The sequence below is a fragment of the Aptenodytes forsteri genome, unplaced genomic scaffold (assembly GCF_000699145.1).
Source record: "Aptenodytes forsteri isolate BGI_AS27 unplaced genomic scaffold, ASM69914v1 Scaffold79, whole genome shotgun sequence".
NCBI lineage: Eukaryota > Metazoa > Chordata > Aves > Sphenisciformes > Spheniscidae > Aptenodytes > Aptenodytes forsteri.
In genome coordinates this window covers 5,314,771-5,327,694 of record NW_008794776.1, presented here as the reverse complement: position 1 = coordinate 5,327,694, position 12,924 = coordinate 5,314,771, and the positions used below count along the sequence as shown (strand labels likewise).

Genomic DNA, 12,924 nt, shown 5'->3' with positions numbered 1-12,924 from the left:
CGCTGGCGAGGTCGGCTGAGGCGCTACGGTCCTCTTGGGGCCGCGGGGGGTGTGGGGGGCGGTGGTGCCTGCCTCCCCGGGGCTGCCGGGGTGGGGGCCGACGGCGGAGGACGCTGCTGTCAGGCGGGCGTAACGCCTCGGGCCGCGCTGAGGGTGGGTGGGTCCGCCAGTCAGCCCGGATTGTGACAATATCCTTCCCGAGCGTGGCTACGGCGTTGCAAACCTGACCCAAAGCTGCTGCTAGTGCGACGAGGTCTCGCTAGAGGTTTTACTTACAGTTTACCTCCTTTCTCGCGAGTGCTTTGGGTATTCTTGTGGATCTTTCGTTTAACCAAGACACCTCTAGACCTGTTTTTTTTCTTTATATCTTTTTAACCGTTTTTATGTTGTTTGCCCAGACACTAAATCTTGTATTCCGTCTTCTTTGAGGTTTCTCTTGCAGTCTTTCTTGTAGCAGGTCTGTTGGCTACTTTCATTTTTAATCCACAGTTTGCTTGACTTTGTTCAGAGTGGATGTGTACACTGAAGTGGTAAAGCTTTTGTTGGACAGTCTTTTAGTATTTCTACTTGTGAAAACTATATTATGGGTTGTGCAAATGAAAGCATTTCCCTCAACTTCTCCAACTGTGAGCAAATCTCAACAACAACAACAACAAACCGGAAAAAAACACCAGATAAATTGTTTTGCTTAAATCAAGGTCATTTCAAGAGTTGCCTTGCTCCTGGTTTTGCTACAGATTTTCTTTACTCAAAACTGTTCCAGATCCTGTGCTGACAACTTAGGCCTTTCTAGACATGATGAAAATAGTTGTAGGATTGACTAGCTTTGAACCTTCAAAACTCTGTGCTGTTCATAGGAGTCTGAATAATTACATTTCCTCAAAGCAGCTGACGTATTTTAGGTATGTGGAGTTGTTTATTGTTCATATTTATAGGGATTCAAATCGGTTAATTTTCGTTGCAGTGTCCGTTCAGAAGCAATCCTGGTTTATGATTATGATGATCTCTACCTAAATTTCTTACTTTCTGGTCTCACAGTGATCTATGCATTTCAGGTACCAGCACATTAGATTTGGCACTTATGTTAATATATTAATACTGTTATTCTATTACTTTTGCAGCGTGTTCTTCTTCTTGTTGCCTCAGATGTTGACGCATTATGTGCTTGTAAAATACTCCAAGTAAGTCTTTGTTCATTATCACTGTAGGCTAACAGTAAAAGAAAAAATGCCCTGGGATCCTCTTAATAGGTTTGAACTGGGTAAAGGGTGAAGGTTTAATCTGCTTTTGTAACTTATTTTTTCCATGAGTTATGACATTGCAAACTGGTAAATCATACTCCCAAAGTTCACATAGATTTGTCATTTGGGATGTCTTCAAGATAAAGATTTGTATGAAATAGAACTATAGCATGGTATAGCACTGTAGAAGAGGTTGTTTCCCCACACCTTTGCTAACAGCTGTTTGCTTCATTTCAGGCTTTGTTTCAATGTGATCATGTGCAATACACGCTCGTCCCAGTATCTGGATGGCAAGAACTTGAAACTGCCTTTCTTGAGCACAAAGATCAGGTGAAAAAACACTGGAAATTTTTTAAGTTGCAGTTCATCTTACATAGGCATGCACTTCTTCCTTTACCCCAACTTAAAATGTAAGCTCTTAAACTAATTATTATCGGTTACCTCAAAACAGTGGTTAAATTTTAACACACCAGTAACAAATTTGTCAAGCTGTTTACATCAGCTCAAACTAATGTGCTGTAATTTTGATAGATTCAAATGAAGTTTGCACACATTTTGAGATATAAAAGGTGGTGGCATTGGATGTCCAACATCCCCAAATTTGGTGTTTTGTCTTACAAATTTTTTTCCTCCATCAAATCTCAAAAGCAATGATGAGTGCTTTGGAGGTTTTGTAAAGGTGTTTTCAGACTTCTGTGTTTCCTGCTAATTGAAGTAAAAAGCTTGTTTGTTTGTTTGTTTGTTTTGTTTGCAGTTCAAATATTTTGTTCTTATTAATTGTGGTGCCAATGTTGACCTTCTGGAGATCTTGCAGCCTGAAGAAGACGCTTTTTTTTTTGTAGGTGACAGCCACAGGCCTATCAATGTAGTGAATGTTTACAATGACACACAGGTAAACACTTTTCTTTCATAATAAAAATCTTCGCACAGTGTGGTGGTGGGTGGTGTAGTGCTTTTCTGTGTTAGCTAGTAGGTCAGGAAGCAGTATTAATGGATATTTGCAGTAGTAATGTACATGATCAGGAAAAAAAAAAATCTGTTTTCACTGATAAAGTATATACTGTTAGCGGTGTGATAGTTGTCAGTAGTAAGCACCTGTTAATCCTGTTGCTATAAATCAAACTGCTACAAATCAGAGGATAAACACCCTCCATAATGTAACATGTATTATCTCCCATCATCTAGCAACACTTAGAACTTGAGTATTAAGCACAAATTATTTGACAACATGACTTTAACAAGCATTAAAAATGATAATTCTTTCAGTAATGCTGTAATCAAGGAATACATTTTTTACTCTTATTTTGTATAAATGAGTATGGTCTTCGTATTAAAAAGCAGTATTTTCGTTATGCCAGGAATCGATCACAGCCAAAATGAATTTTTAGTTTCCTTTACTAAGTATCTGAAGTATTCTCATTTGTCATTTGAAATGCTTTTTTAATCACTAAATAAGATACTTTATTTAAAATACTTCCTTTTTTCTTGCTAGATTAAGCTGTTAGTTAAACAAGATGATGATCTCGATGTTCCTGCTTATGACGATATCTTCCGAGATGAAGAGGATGAAGAAGAGGACTCAGAGTGTGACAGTGATGGGTCAGAACCTTCAGAGAAACGTAGACGTTTTGAAGAGGTGTGTTTCTGCTACTTTGTTGTGAAAAGAAGGAAAATAAAACGTTTATTACATATATTTTACATCATCATAATAACGACATTTGAGTTTAAAAATTCTGTCCCATTAGATCACAAATTCAAGTGTAAGATATAAAAATAATCTACTACGACCAGTAGTTTCACATACACAAAATGTTTATTTATCTGAACTGCAGAAAAATATTTTCCCCTTATAAAAAAAACATGTTTTGAACTTGATTATGCATAATGCTGTCTTTGTGTAATTAGTGAACTGAAAAGATCTATCTGATTATGTGCTCTGGGCTTTTCAGTCTAACAAAACAACTTATTTAGATAGAAACTTTTTTTTTAGTAATTGTTTGAGAAGATAGAAGCTCACAAATAATTTAGCAACACATTTTTTCTGTCCTTGTAGCTTTAAACTAACAAAAGTATATTATGGTAGACACAAAAAATTAAATTTGCTATATGTTATTTGTAGCATATTTTCTATTTATACCATACAAGGAAGCAAAGGCATGAGGCTAGCAATATTAAGAGACAATTAAATGTAAAGACATTCTCAGGTTTAATATGTATTTCATATTATTTTTCTATTAACATTGTACATTTTTTTCCTACTAATCTACAAAGGGCACTAACTCAGCAAAAGCAGATACCAGAAATTCAAAGGAAAATCTATAAATAGTATACACAAAAGCTATTCTCAAATCTGTTAAATATTTCACAAAGATCTTTTTGACTTCTTTGAGTTTTCAAGCTGATGATGCTACTTATGGACTTTGAATATACAGTGAGTGCCTCTTTTTCTGAGCTTCATTAGTTCTCTTTATTTTTCATCAGTGTTATTTTTATGTTATAAAATGGTAGGATGCAATGTTGCTAGTGTTGAAAATACTGTGTACTGGGCCTCTTATTTGTGAAGACAAGCTAAACAAACGCTAGCGCAGAAAGATGCCGTGACTTTATAAGAGTGTGTTCCTTGGAAAAATATTTGATAATAATACTTTTCTCATTAGATGTTGTTAATAGGAATAATTCTTCTTTTTAATGAAGACTTTAATTAAGTCTTTTTAATGAAGAATTAGTCACTAAAGTATCTGGATAGGTGCTAATCTACTAGAGTGTTTTTTCTAGCTTTTTAACATCCAAATTAATTTACAGGCTGTAATAGAGAGAACAATGAAAAGGCGACAAAGGCGAGAATGGGAGGCACGCAGGTGTGTTTATCTCGGTTTTTTATGTTGCTTGTATCTCTCTTTCTTGCTCTTATTCTTTGATTAAAATCTTGTTGAGAATACAAAAACATGATACTATGCTGCTCAATTTGCAAGATGCTTTAGTTCTAACTTTAGTCAGAAAGTGGAGAGAGATGTTTACTATGTAAAAATAAAACGTTTAAATGGAGGGTATTTACAAATAGTAATTTATAAATTTGAGTAGCAATAGGTGCATTGCTTCATACAGCTACTAAGTAGCTGTAGTATTCTTATCTTGTCTATCTTAGGGTGAAACTTGTGCTTCTGTTTTCTTCCTTTACAATCCCACTAGTGTCAATAGGAACGAGCAGGAACAAATAAGATAAGAAAATGGGATTTGAGGAATAATGATTTAATAAGTTTTTCCTTTTTACTTTATGAGTACATTTCAGTGTGGTTTCCACGTTGCTACTAAAATCTAATTGCCTTGCAGAAAAACAATTTCTAGCCTAAGTTTAATTTTTTTTTAACTGCTAAAATGAAATTTAAATATTATTTCACAATTCCTGACAAATTTTTAATGACTAGTTCACCACTTAGTCGTGTGGGTTTTTTTTCCTTTTTTAGACGAGAAATTATTTTTGATTATGAGCAATATGAATACCATGGGACCTCAGTAAGTATAAACTTGTTTGCCATAAAAATACAAGGCGCCAATGTAAAGGTAATTGGACAATATCCAATGTTATAATTATCTAATAATACTATACATTATAATAATATTGTTATATCTTATTTTCTGTGTATCTTATTATATATAAGATACATTCTATATGTACAAGTAGTTTGACTTAGCAGTTTAATATTTTCTGGTTGTGTACATCCAATTTTACCACTGATTAATTAGTTACATCATAGAAACAATACTGGTAGACTGGCAGACAACAGCCAACTGAGTCACAGTGGATATGTAATGTTAACAGTGGGGGAAAATGATAAACCAGAACTATCAGCATTTTTGTTGTTTGATGTCTCTAATGCTGGTATAAAAAAAAAAGGTGTAATTTTTTTAGGTCTTGACAAAAGTGTCTATGCACAAAATACCCTCGCAAAAAGACTTCAGCATGTAGGGAGCTTGTTTGCCTTTCAAAGTTTTCAAAGTGTCAGGATATTTCAAACATAACGCTTAGGGCATCAAACTGTTCCTTCTGTCATTTGGCCTCTTACCTGATGATTTTTATATTTTGTTAAGTGCTGCTTTATATATAACGCAAGTTTGCAGAGCTGTATAAAATATTTTTCTTTCTACTTAGTGTCTTAGAAAGTAAGACACTGGCAGATTGTCAGACTCAAGTGTGATTTCTAGAGCTTTAGTAACATGCTAGTATTTGGCAAATTTAATTGTGTTCTATTTGTTTAATGAAGTGAGAGTTCTGTGTTCATTTGTTGTCTCTTTTTGCTTCTCCCTCATATAGTCTGCGATGGTGATGTTTGATCTGGCATGGATAATGTCTAAAGACTTGAATGACATGTTGTGGTATGTTTCCATTATCATTTTTCATAGAGGCTAGAAGCTTAAACCCATAGTAAAGAGAGGCAAGATTTCCCAAAACTATTTGATTTCAGTATGAGGTTCCAGTTTATTTCGTGTGTGGATGTATGTCTTGAATTGGAGGACACATCTGTGTAAATTGATTACAAGCAATCAATAGATTTTGCATGGAAAAAGGGAGGATGGTACTATATGTGTATGTCTGCTAAAGAGGGAATAATAGTATATAGCTTTGTTATTAACTTCTACGTACAGTTGGTGAACAGTGCTTCTGGCTTGTTCTGTTATATACTTAGAGGGTGTTGTGGTTTAACCTGGCAGGCAGCTCAACACCACACAGCCGTTTGCTCACTCCCCCCCCCAGTGGGATGGGGGAGAGAATCGGGGGAAAAAAAAAAGTAAAATTCGTGGGTTGAGGTAAAGACAGTTTAGCAGGACAGAAAAGGAAGGGAAAATAATAATGATAAAAGAACATACAAAATAAGTGATGCACAATGCAATTGCTCACCACCTGCCGACCGATGCCCAGTCAGTCCCTGAGCAGCGGTCACCCCCCTGGCCAACATCCCCCAGCATGATGTCATATGGTATGGAATATCCCTTTGGCCAGTTGGGGTCAGCTATCCTGGCTGTTGTGTCCCGTCCCCCCCCGTCCGTCCCCCCCCCCAGCTTCTCGCTGGCAGGGCACGAGAAACTGAAAAGTCCTCTACAAAACACAGCACTGTACCAGCTACTAGAAAGAAAATTAACTCTATCCCAGCTGAAACCAGGACAGAGGGTTAAATACAATATACTGTACTGGAATATTTTTTGGTTTAACTTTTTTTTTTTCCTTTTTTCCCCCCCAATTTTAGGTGGGCTATTGTTGGCCTAACAGATCAATGGGTCCAAGATAAAATCACTCAGTAAGAAAGATTTTTTTTTACTTTATCTTTATTATTATTTTTTATTTATTTATCTATCTTTTAAATTTTATTTTTAGGAGTAACTAATAGCAATTAATAGAGATCAGGAAACATATGGGAATTAATATAATACAAGATAATTAATGAACAGTGACATTAAATATCTTAATGACTGAATGTGATCTGATGCCTTCCAAAAATGGGAATATACATCAGAAAAAACTGTGTTTTCCTTTTCTACTATTTATAATTTTGTGAAAAATAAAGTTAGTTTAAAAATCCTAAAACAATCACTTCTGATCTGGGAAGAAATGGTGTTTAATAGTAGTTTACGTAAATACGACCTCCATACAGTTTTATTAAAGGAAAAAAATTTTGTATGTTCTGTATCCTCCAGCTTCCTTTCCAGTTTTAGTTAAGGAGTTTCAGATTTTCTCTTTTTTTTTTCTTTTCTTATTTCCTACTAGATACCATCAGAATTCTAGTAGTACGTGTGTAGACTTTAATTCTGGTGTTCTATTGTTACTAACACACTGATGTTTTCAAGGAGATAAATGTAATGAGTAACTAATTTCATTGGTCAGTCTATCTGTCTCTCTGTATTGGTTTTATTTTAGCTTTAATTGCCTGGGTATATGGCTGAATATTGAAAGAACATTATTTAACAACTTGGTTGGGTTGGGTTTTTTTTTTTTTTGAAGAGGTATCTACAGTTTTCATGCTGCTGACAGGCCAATGTGTAATATTTAGGAAGCATTTTTGTGTTCTCATAGTCAAGTACAAAAATACACAGGAAGAGAATGAAGTAACAAATTTGTTTTTAAGAATGAAGTATGTGACTGATATTGGAATCCTACAGCGTCATGTGTCTCGCCATAACCACCGCAACGAGGATGAAGAAAATTCTCTGTCAATTGATTGCATGCGAATAGCATTTGAATATGAGTATCCTTGCATAAGATCTGGGGAAAATGAACTCTACCCACTTGGTGAGCCCCAGTTGAGTTTTTATCTAGGGGAAAAAAAATCCCAGCACCATCTCTGCTGCTGAGAATGGAACTAAAAGAAATGGAAATTTGAATGTTTTGTTGAACATGAATCCCTCTTTCAATAGCTCATGTAGCTTCAGTTCAGCTTAACCTTTCAGAATTAGTTATAAATCACTGTTGCTCATCTTGTGCTACATGCACCTGCAGCTTCTAACTGTATCTTACATAGTACAGAGATGCAATATATAAGGGCAACTGAAGACTTACCTATTAGTTGTGGAGTTTTGTTACTATTTGTAACTTCAAATGATATATGTGTTTATAATTATTTTCCGTAATTCCTGTTCAGTCTGCGCCTGGCACTTTATCAGCACTGGTCTCTATATGAAAGTCTCTGTAACACTTCATATACCTCTGCTAGCCTTAAGCTTTGGTCCGTACAAGGGCAGAAGAGGCTCCGTGAGTTTTTGGCTGACATGGGGTGAGTTATAAAAATCTGGGTCTCGATTAAAGGATCATTTTTTCAATGTATCATGGGAAAATATTGAGAATATAGCTTGCAAGTACTCAGCTTCTTAGTTTTTAAATATGATTGTGGGGCTCTGAGTAGGTTGCAGAGTCTCTTTGAGTTGAGTTATGCAACTTGTGTCTTGGTGTATGAGGAATACTTCAGCTGTATGCCTTTATGGAATAGTAGATTAGTAAGTAACCTACGCTTTCTCACATCCACTCTTCAATGACTAAAGAAAAAGAACATGAACAAGCTTAGTCAGAGTTAACTTGCTAAATTATCTAATATTAAGAAAGTCTTATGAAAGGAAGGCAAAATATTTTTGTTTCTTCTGGCATACCTATCAATGTATTTTTTCCTTCTGTTTTTAGTTTGCCTTTGAAGCAAGTGAAACAGAAGTTTAATTCCATGGACATGTCTTTGAAAGAAAATCTTCGGGAAATGATCGAAGAATCTGCAAACAAGTTTGGGTAAATCGTTTTAAATACAAATGCTTTATCTGAAAATACTTTTCAATTAAGTTCAAATATTTTTGTATGAAGAGCATGTAATATCTTGTTTTAAAAAATATGTTTTTTAGATTGACAAAGTAATATTAGGCTCGTTGCAAATGTTAGGGTATGGTTTGTCTTCATGTTCTTAACATTAACGTACTGAGGAGATGGCTGGTCAATGTTGATAATAATATTGCTAATCTTTACTGGTTATATTTCATTTTGCAGAATGAAGGATTTAAGAGTTCAGACCTTCAGCATTCACTTTGGCTTTAAGAACAAGTTCTCAGCAAGTGATATAGTTTATGCAACAGCTTCTCTCATGGAGAATATAGAGAAAGAGGGGCCTGAGACAACTAATTTCATTAAAGCTTTGGACAGTCTCTCCAGGTACTGAAAAGATGTCTCTTCATTCATTTACAATTTTATTTAGGGAACATGGGTTATGTATCTAAAAGATGCATTGATGCTTCATAAACCACTGAAGAAAAACCAAAATATCCCTGTGAATAGTGTTTAGAGAGTTCTCACTTCTCTGTGAAAAGCTTTATTTTTATATGAAAGTGTTTATTTTTATTCTTTCTGTTGCAGGGGTAACCTGGACAAACTGCACCAAGGACTGGACCTAGCCAAAAAGCAGTTACGTGCCATTCAGCAGACAGTAGCCAGCTGTATTTGCACCAACCTTGTAATTTCTCAGGGGCCTTTTCTCTATTGCTCTCTCATGGAGGTCAGAACTTTAGTTTTTGGCTGTCTCATTTGACTGTCATATTTGGCTGTCTCACAGCTGAATAACACTGTTTTCCTAACTGCTTGGCTCAATAAGAATGACTGTCAGAAAGAACCTATTTATCTATACTGTGCTGTCCTCTGATGGGTCAATATTGACATCTACTCTGAACTTCCCAAAGGAAGAATCAGCCCTCTCAAAGTGGGGAGGGCTTCATATCAAAGTCAAGTGGGTGAGCTCAAACTCCTATATTGTAATGGTTCTTGTTAGTGTTCTTTGAGCCACACAAAACTTTCAGACTTGTCAGTAGATATTAAATAAGTGGAAGAATCATCTTCATTGTAATTGAAACAATATTTCTTTTCCTAGGGCACACCAGACGTGAAACTGTTTTCCAAACCAGTGTCTCTGTGCCTGCTTAGTAAATACTTACTCAAATCTTTTGTTTGCTCTGTAAGTAAATCAAAAGCTTTTGACTAACTAACTTCTGGCCTGTGTAGTAGTTATTGTTCTGTTGGATACTTGCAGTTGCTTATTAAAAACATTATATGAAAATCTTAATAATGTTTTTCTGCTAATCAGTTGGATAATTTTAGCACATCTGTGAATGCTGCTCTAGGAAAGATATCTGCCTGGGAGACTTTGTAGCATTAGAAAGGGTTTTCATTACTAAGATACTCACAATCTAAAACCTGTGTGTAATTTTCTAAGATTTGAGGGAGCATATCGCTAAATATGTACTTTGAAAAGTTAACCTGACGCACCAAAAAAAAGCAGTATTGTAGGACTGGTAATTGTTATCTGTGAATGCTGCTCTAGGAAAGATATCTGCCTGGGAGACTTTGTAGCATTAGAAAGGGTTTTCATTACTAAGATACTCACAATCTAAAACCTGTGTGTAATTTTCTAAGATTTGAGGGAGCATATCGCTAAATATGTACTTTGAAAAGTTAACCTGACGCACCAAAAAAAAGCAGTATTGTAGGACTGGTAATTGTTATCTAAATATTCTGTGTCTGTTGAAAAGTTAACCTGACGCACCAAAAAAAAGCAGTATTGTAGGACTGGTAATTGTTATCTAAATATTTCTGTGTCTGTTTAAATAAAATCCTCTGATCTTTACAACTAATGTAACTGAAATTAAATTGCATTTATCTTTTGAGCTATTAGTTACACAATTCAGATAAAAATGAGGTTTTAAGACTGAGAACTCTCTTCACAGTGAGCAATTCCTAATTTGTAAATGAAATTTATGGTGGTCCATCATTGTCAGATTGCATCTGTCTGTCCTCATTTTTAAAGTTAGACATGGTGAATAACTAGTCTGCCACTAGGAGCAGGACAGCATTTTAAAAACTCACTGCGAAACATTTACCTTAAGAACAGAACGCTTTAAACAAACTTCTGATTCATTTACTTAAGTGTCTAAAAATGTTAAAATCTTCATAATTATTTTTTGATTTAATTAAATTACAAAATTTGTTAAAAGTTACAGCTTACTGCTGTGAAACAATATGACAAGGGAAAATAATTTCTAGTGAAGACTGTGTTTGTCAATGTTTTATCTGTTGTATTTCAATGTATGACTATTACAAAAAATTAAGCCTAGTCCAACTTTTTAGATACCCATACCAGCAGTTTTTTGTTGGTTTTTTTTAAAGAGCTTTTTTCTTTACTGTAAATCATATCTTGTCTGTCTATATAATTTCTGTGTTAAAATGGAATGCAAGATAGGAGAAGAATTGAAATTTCTATTGGTCCTTAAAGTGATTTTTAGTGTAAGAAAGAAGGGGATTAAGAGATTATGTAAAGAAACCACCTTCTGTTGAACTGCATTATAGCTGTATCCTTAGATGAATATTTGTAATACTAGCTCACATGGAGAGCTGAAACTAAATTGTTTCCTGAGTTTTGTCTAACAAAGAGGCTTTCTGACTTCCAGACAAAAAACAAGCGTTGTAAATTGCTGCCGCTGATAATGGCTGCACCAATGGATGTTGAACAGGGAACTGTGATCATGGTGGGGATTCCTCCGGAGACAGAAAGCTCTGACAAAAAGAAGTAAGTATATTGTTTAAAAGTTGTTACTAAAGGTTGTCTAGAGACTTTTCCTGTGTCTGAAGCAAATATATCTTTCCTGTACCTATTTAACATTGAATATGTTGACTTGAATTGTATCCTTCTTAAAAATACGCTTTTTGCATATGGTATGCATGGGATACTCTGAGAGAGGATACAGATGTTCCCCAGCTTCCTTGCAAATTTTTTTTCCCTCCCTCTTAACTATTTCTTTATCTTAAAAGATGGAAATAGTTTACTATATGACCCATGACTTCATTTCTTAAAGCCTGCAATGTTAAGATTTTTGCACTTCAATAAGTGAGGTGTATGTTGAATACATGGCACATGAAAAACACCTGGAAGACATTTTCAGCTCTCAGCAAGGAAAAAGTTGCATACTTCTACCTTAGTAAATGTATCCTTTTCTGTAATGCTTATTTGTATTTCTGTTCATCTTCTAGCTTTTTTGGAAGAGCATTTGAGAAAGCTGCAGGCAGTACCAATTCTAGGACTTTACACAACCATTTTGACATGTCAAGTGAGTAATGCTATCCCTTACTTCATTCACCAAATAGTCCTTTAGGGGTCAGTGTTTACACAGCCTCATAAAGCATAATGCCTGTAGGCAATGTACTCATTTGTGTATGTCTCAGATGCAAACATCAAGGGGTGTGTATGTGATACACTATTCCTGAGTCTAGTATAAACACAAACTACGTTATTTGTCAGTCTTTTTCTAAGTGCTATCTTGTTGTGCAGAAATTACAAACTACTAAGCAGAGGCTTGCATGTATTTTTGAGACGATCTACATGTTGCATGGGGTAATGATTTTCATATGTGCACTTCAGTTTAAAATCTGTGAGGTTATCTGTGAGGGTTTTTATATTTAGCAGCCAAACCAAGTATGGTACTGATGTTATGAGATGCATTCTTTATTGTCTGTTTGAAAAATGAGATACTTACGCAACGAGATTTGCCTATCTTTGTGCTTACAAAAGAGGCAGTTTTTATTAATACATATTTAGGTATGCATGTTGAACATACAAAGAAACATTCCTAGATTAAAAAGTGGCAGCTATATCATGTAGTGAGCACCTAGAAATCGGAGTTTGCTGAAATCTAAGAGCAAAATAGACAATGTGCTTTGCATTTTGTCCAAATAAATAGTTTCTCTTTTCTCTTCTTAAAGTTGATTAAGAATATAAATAAGTATACTTGGAATTAATATTCTTCAAGTGTGACATCTAGTATATCTTTGTTATTTGCATCTTGTAATAAAATATTTCATATTTTAGTAATTGAATTGAAAACAGAAGACCGGAGCAAATTTCTGGATGCACTCATTTCTCTCTTGTCCTAATGGTAAGACAGTGTAAGGAGGACTAATTCAAAAATTAATTACAAATCAAGTTAGTAACCAAATTACATTTGTATATTATCTGTAGAATGTTCTAAGAAAATGTGGCAACTTCTAGTGAAAATATAAATTGAAGATGAGAGTTTCTTACAAAGACAATTGTTTTTCTTTTTGGGAGGAAGCAGACAATGTACAAGCAGAATATTTTTTTTTCTCCTTAAGAGATTTATTTAAGTTTCGTCATCC

At 34.9% G+C, this 12,924-nt stretch overlaps 1 protein-coding gene across 1 annotated transcript; it reads left to right on the top strand.

Annotated features, from left to right (window-relative positions):
- Positions 1-1,112: 1,112 nt before the first annotated feature.
- Positions 1,113-12,681, top strand: CDC45 (cell division cycle 45; the record flags this gene model as incomplete). Its single annotated transcript, XM_009274360.2, has 17 exons — positions 1,113-1,181; positions 1,479-1,571; positions 1,996-2,133; positions 2,734-2,877; positions 4,044-4,099; positions 4,706-4,754; positions 5,554-5,615; positions 6,485-6,535; positions 7,361-7,480; positions 7,874-8,005; positions 8,407-8,505; positions 8,758-8,919; positions 9,121-9,259; positions 9,629-9,712; positions 11,202-11,320; positions 11,782-11,858; positions 12,617-12,681. Coding segments are annotated over 17 exons (1,659 nt in total), but the record flags the coding sequence as incomplete, so codon positions are not given.
- Positions 12,682-12,924: the final 243 nt, after the last annotated feature.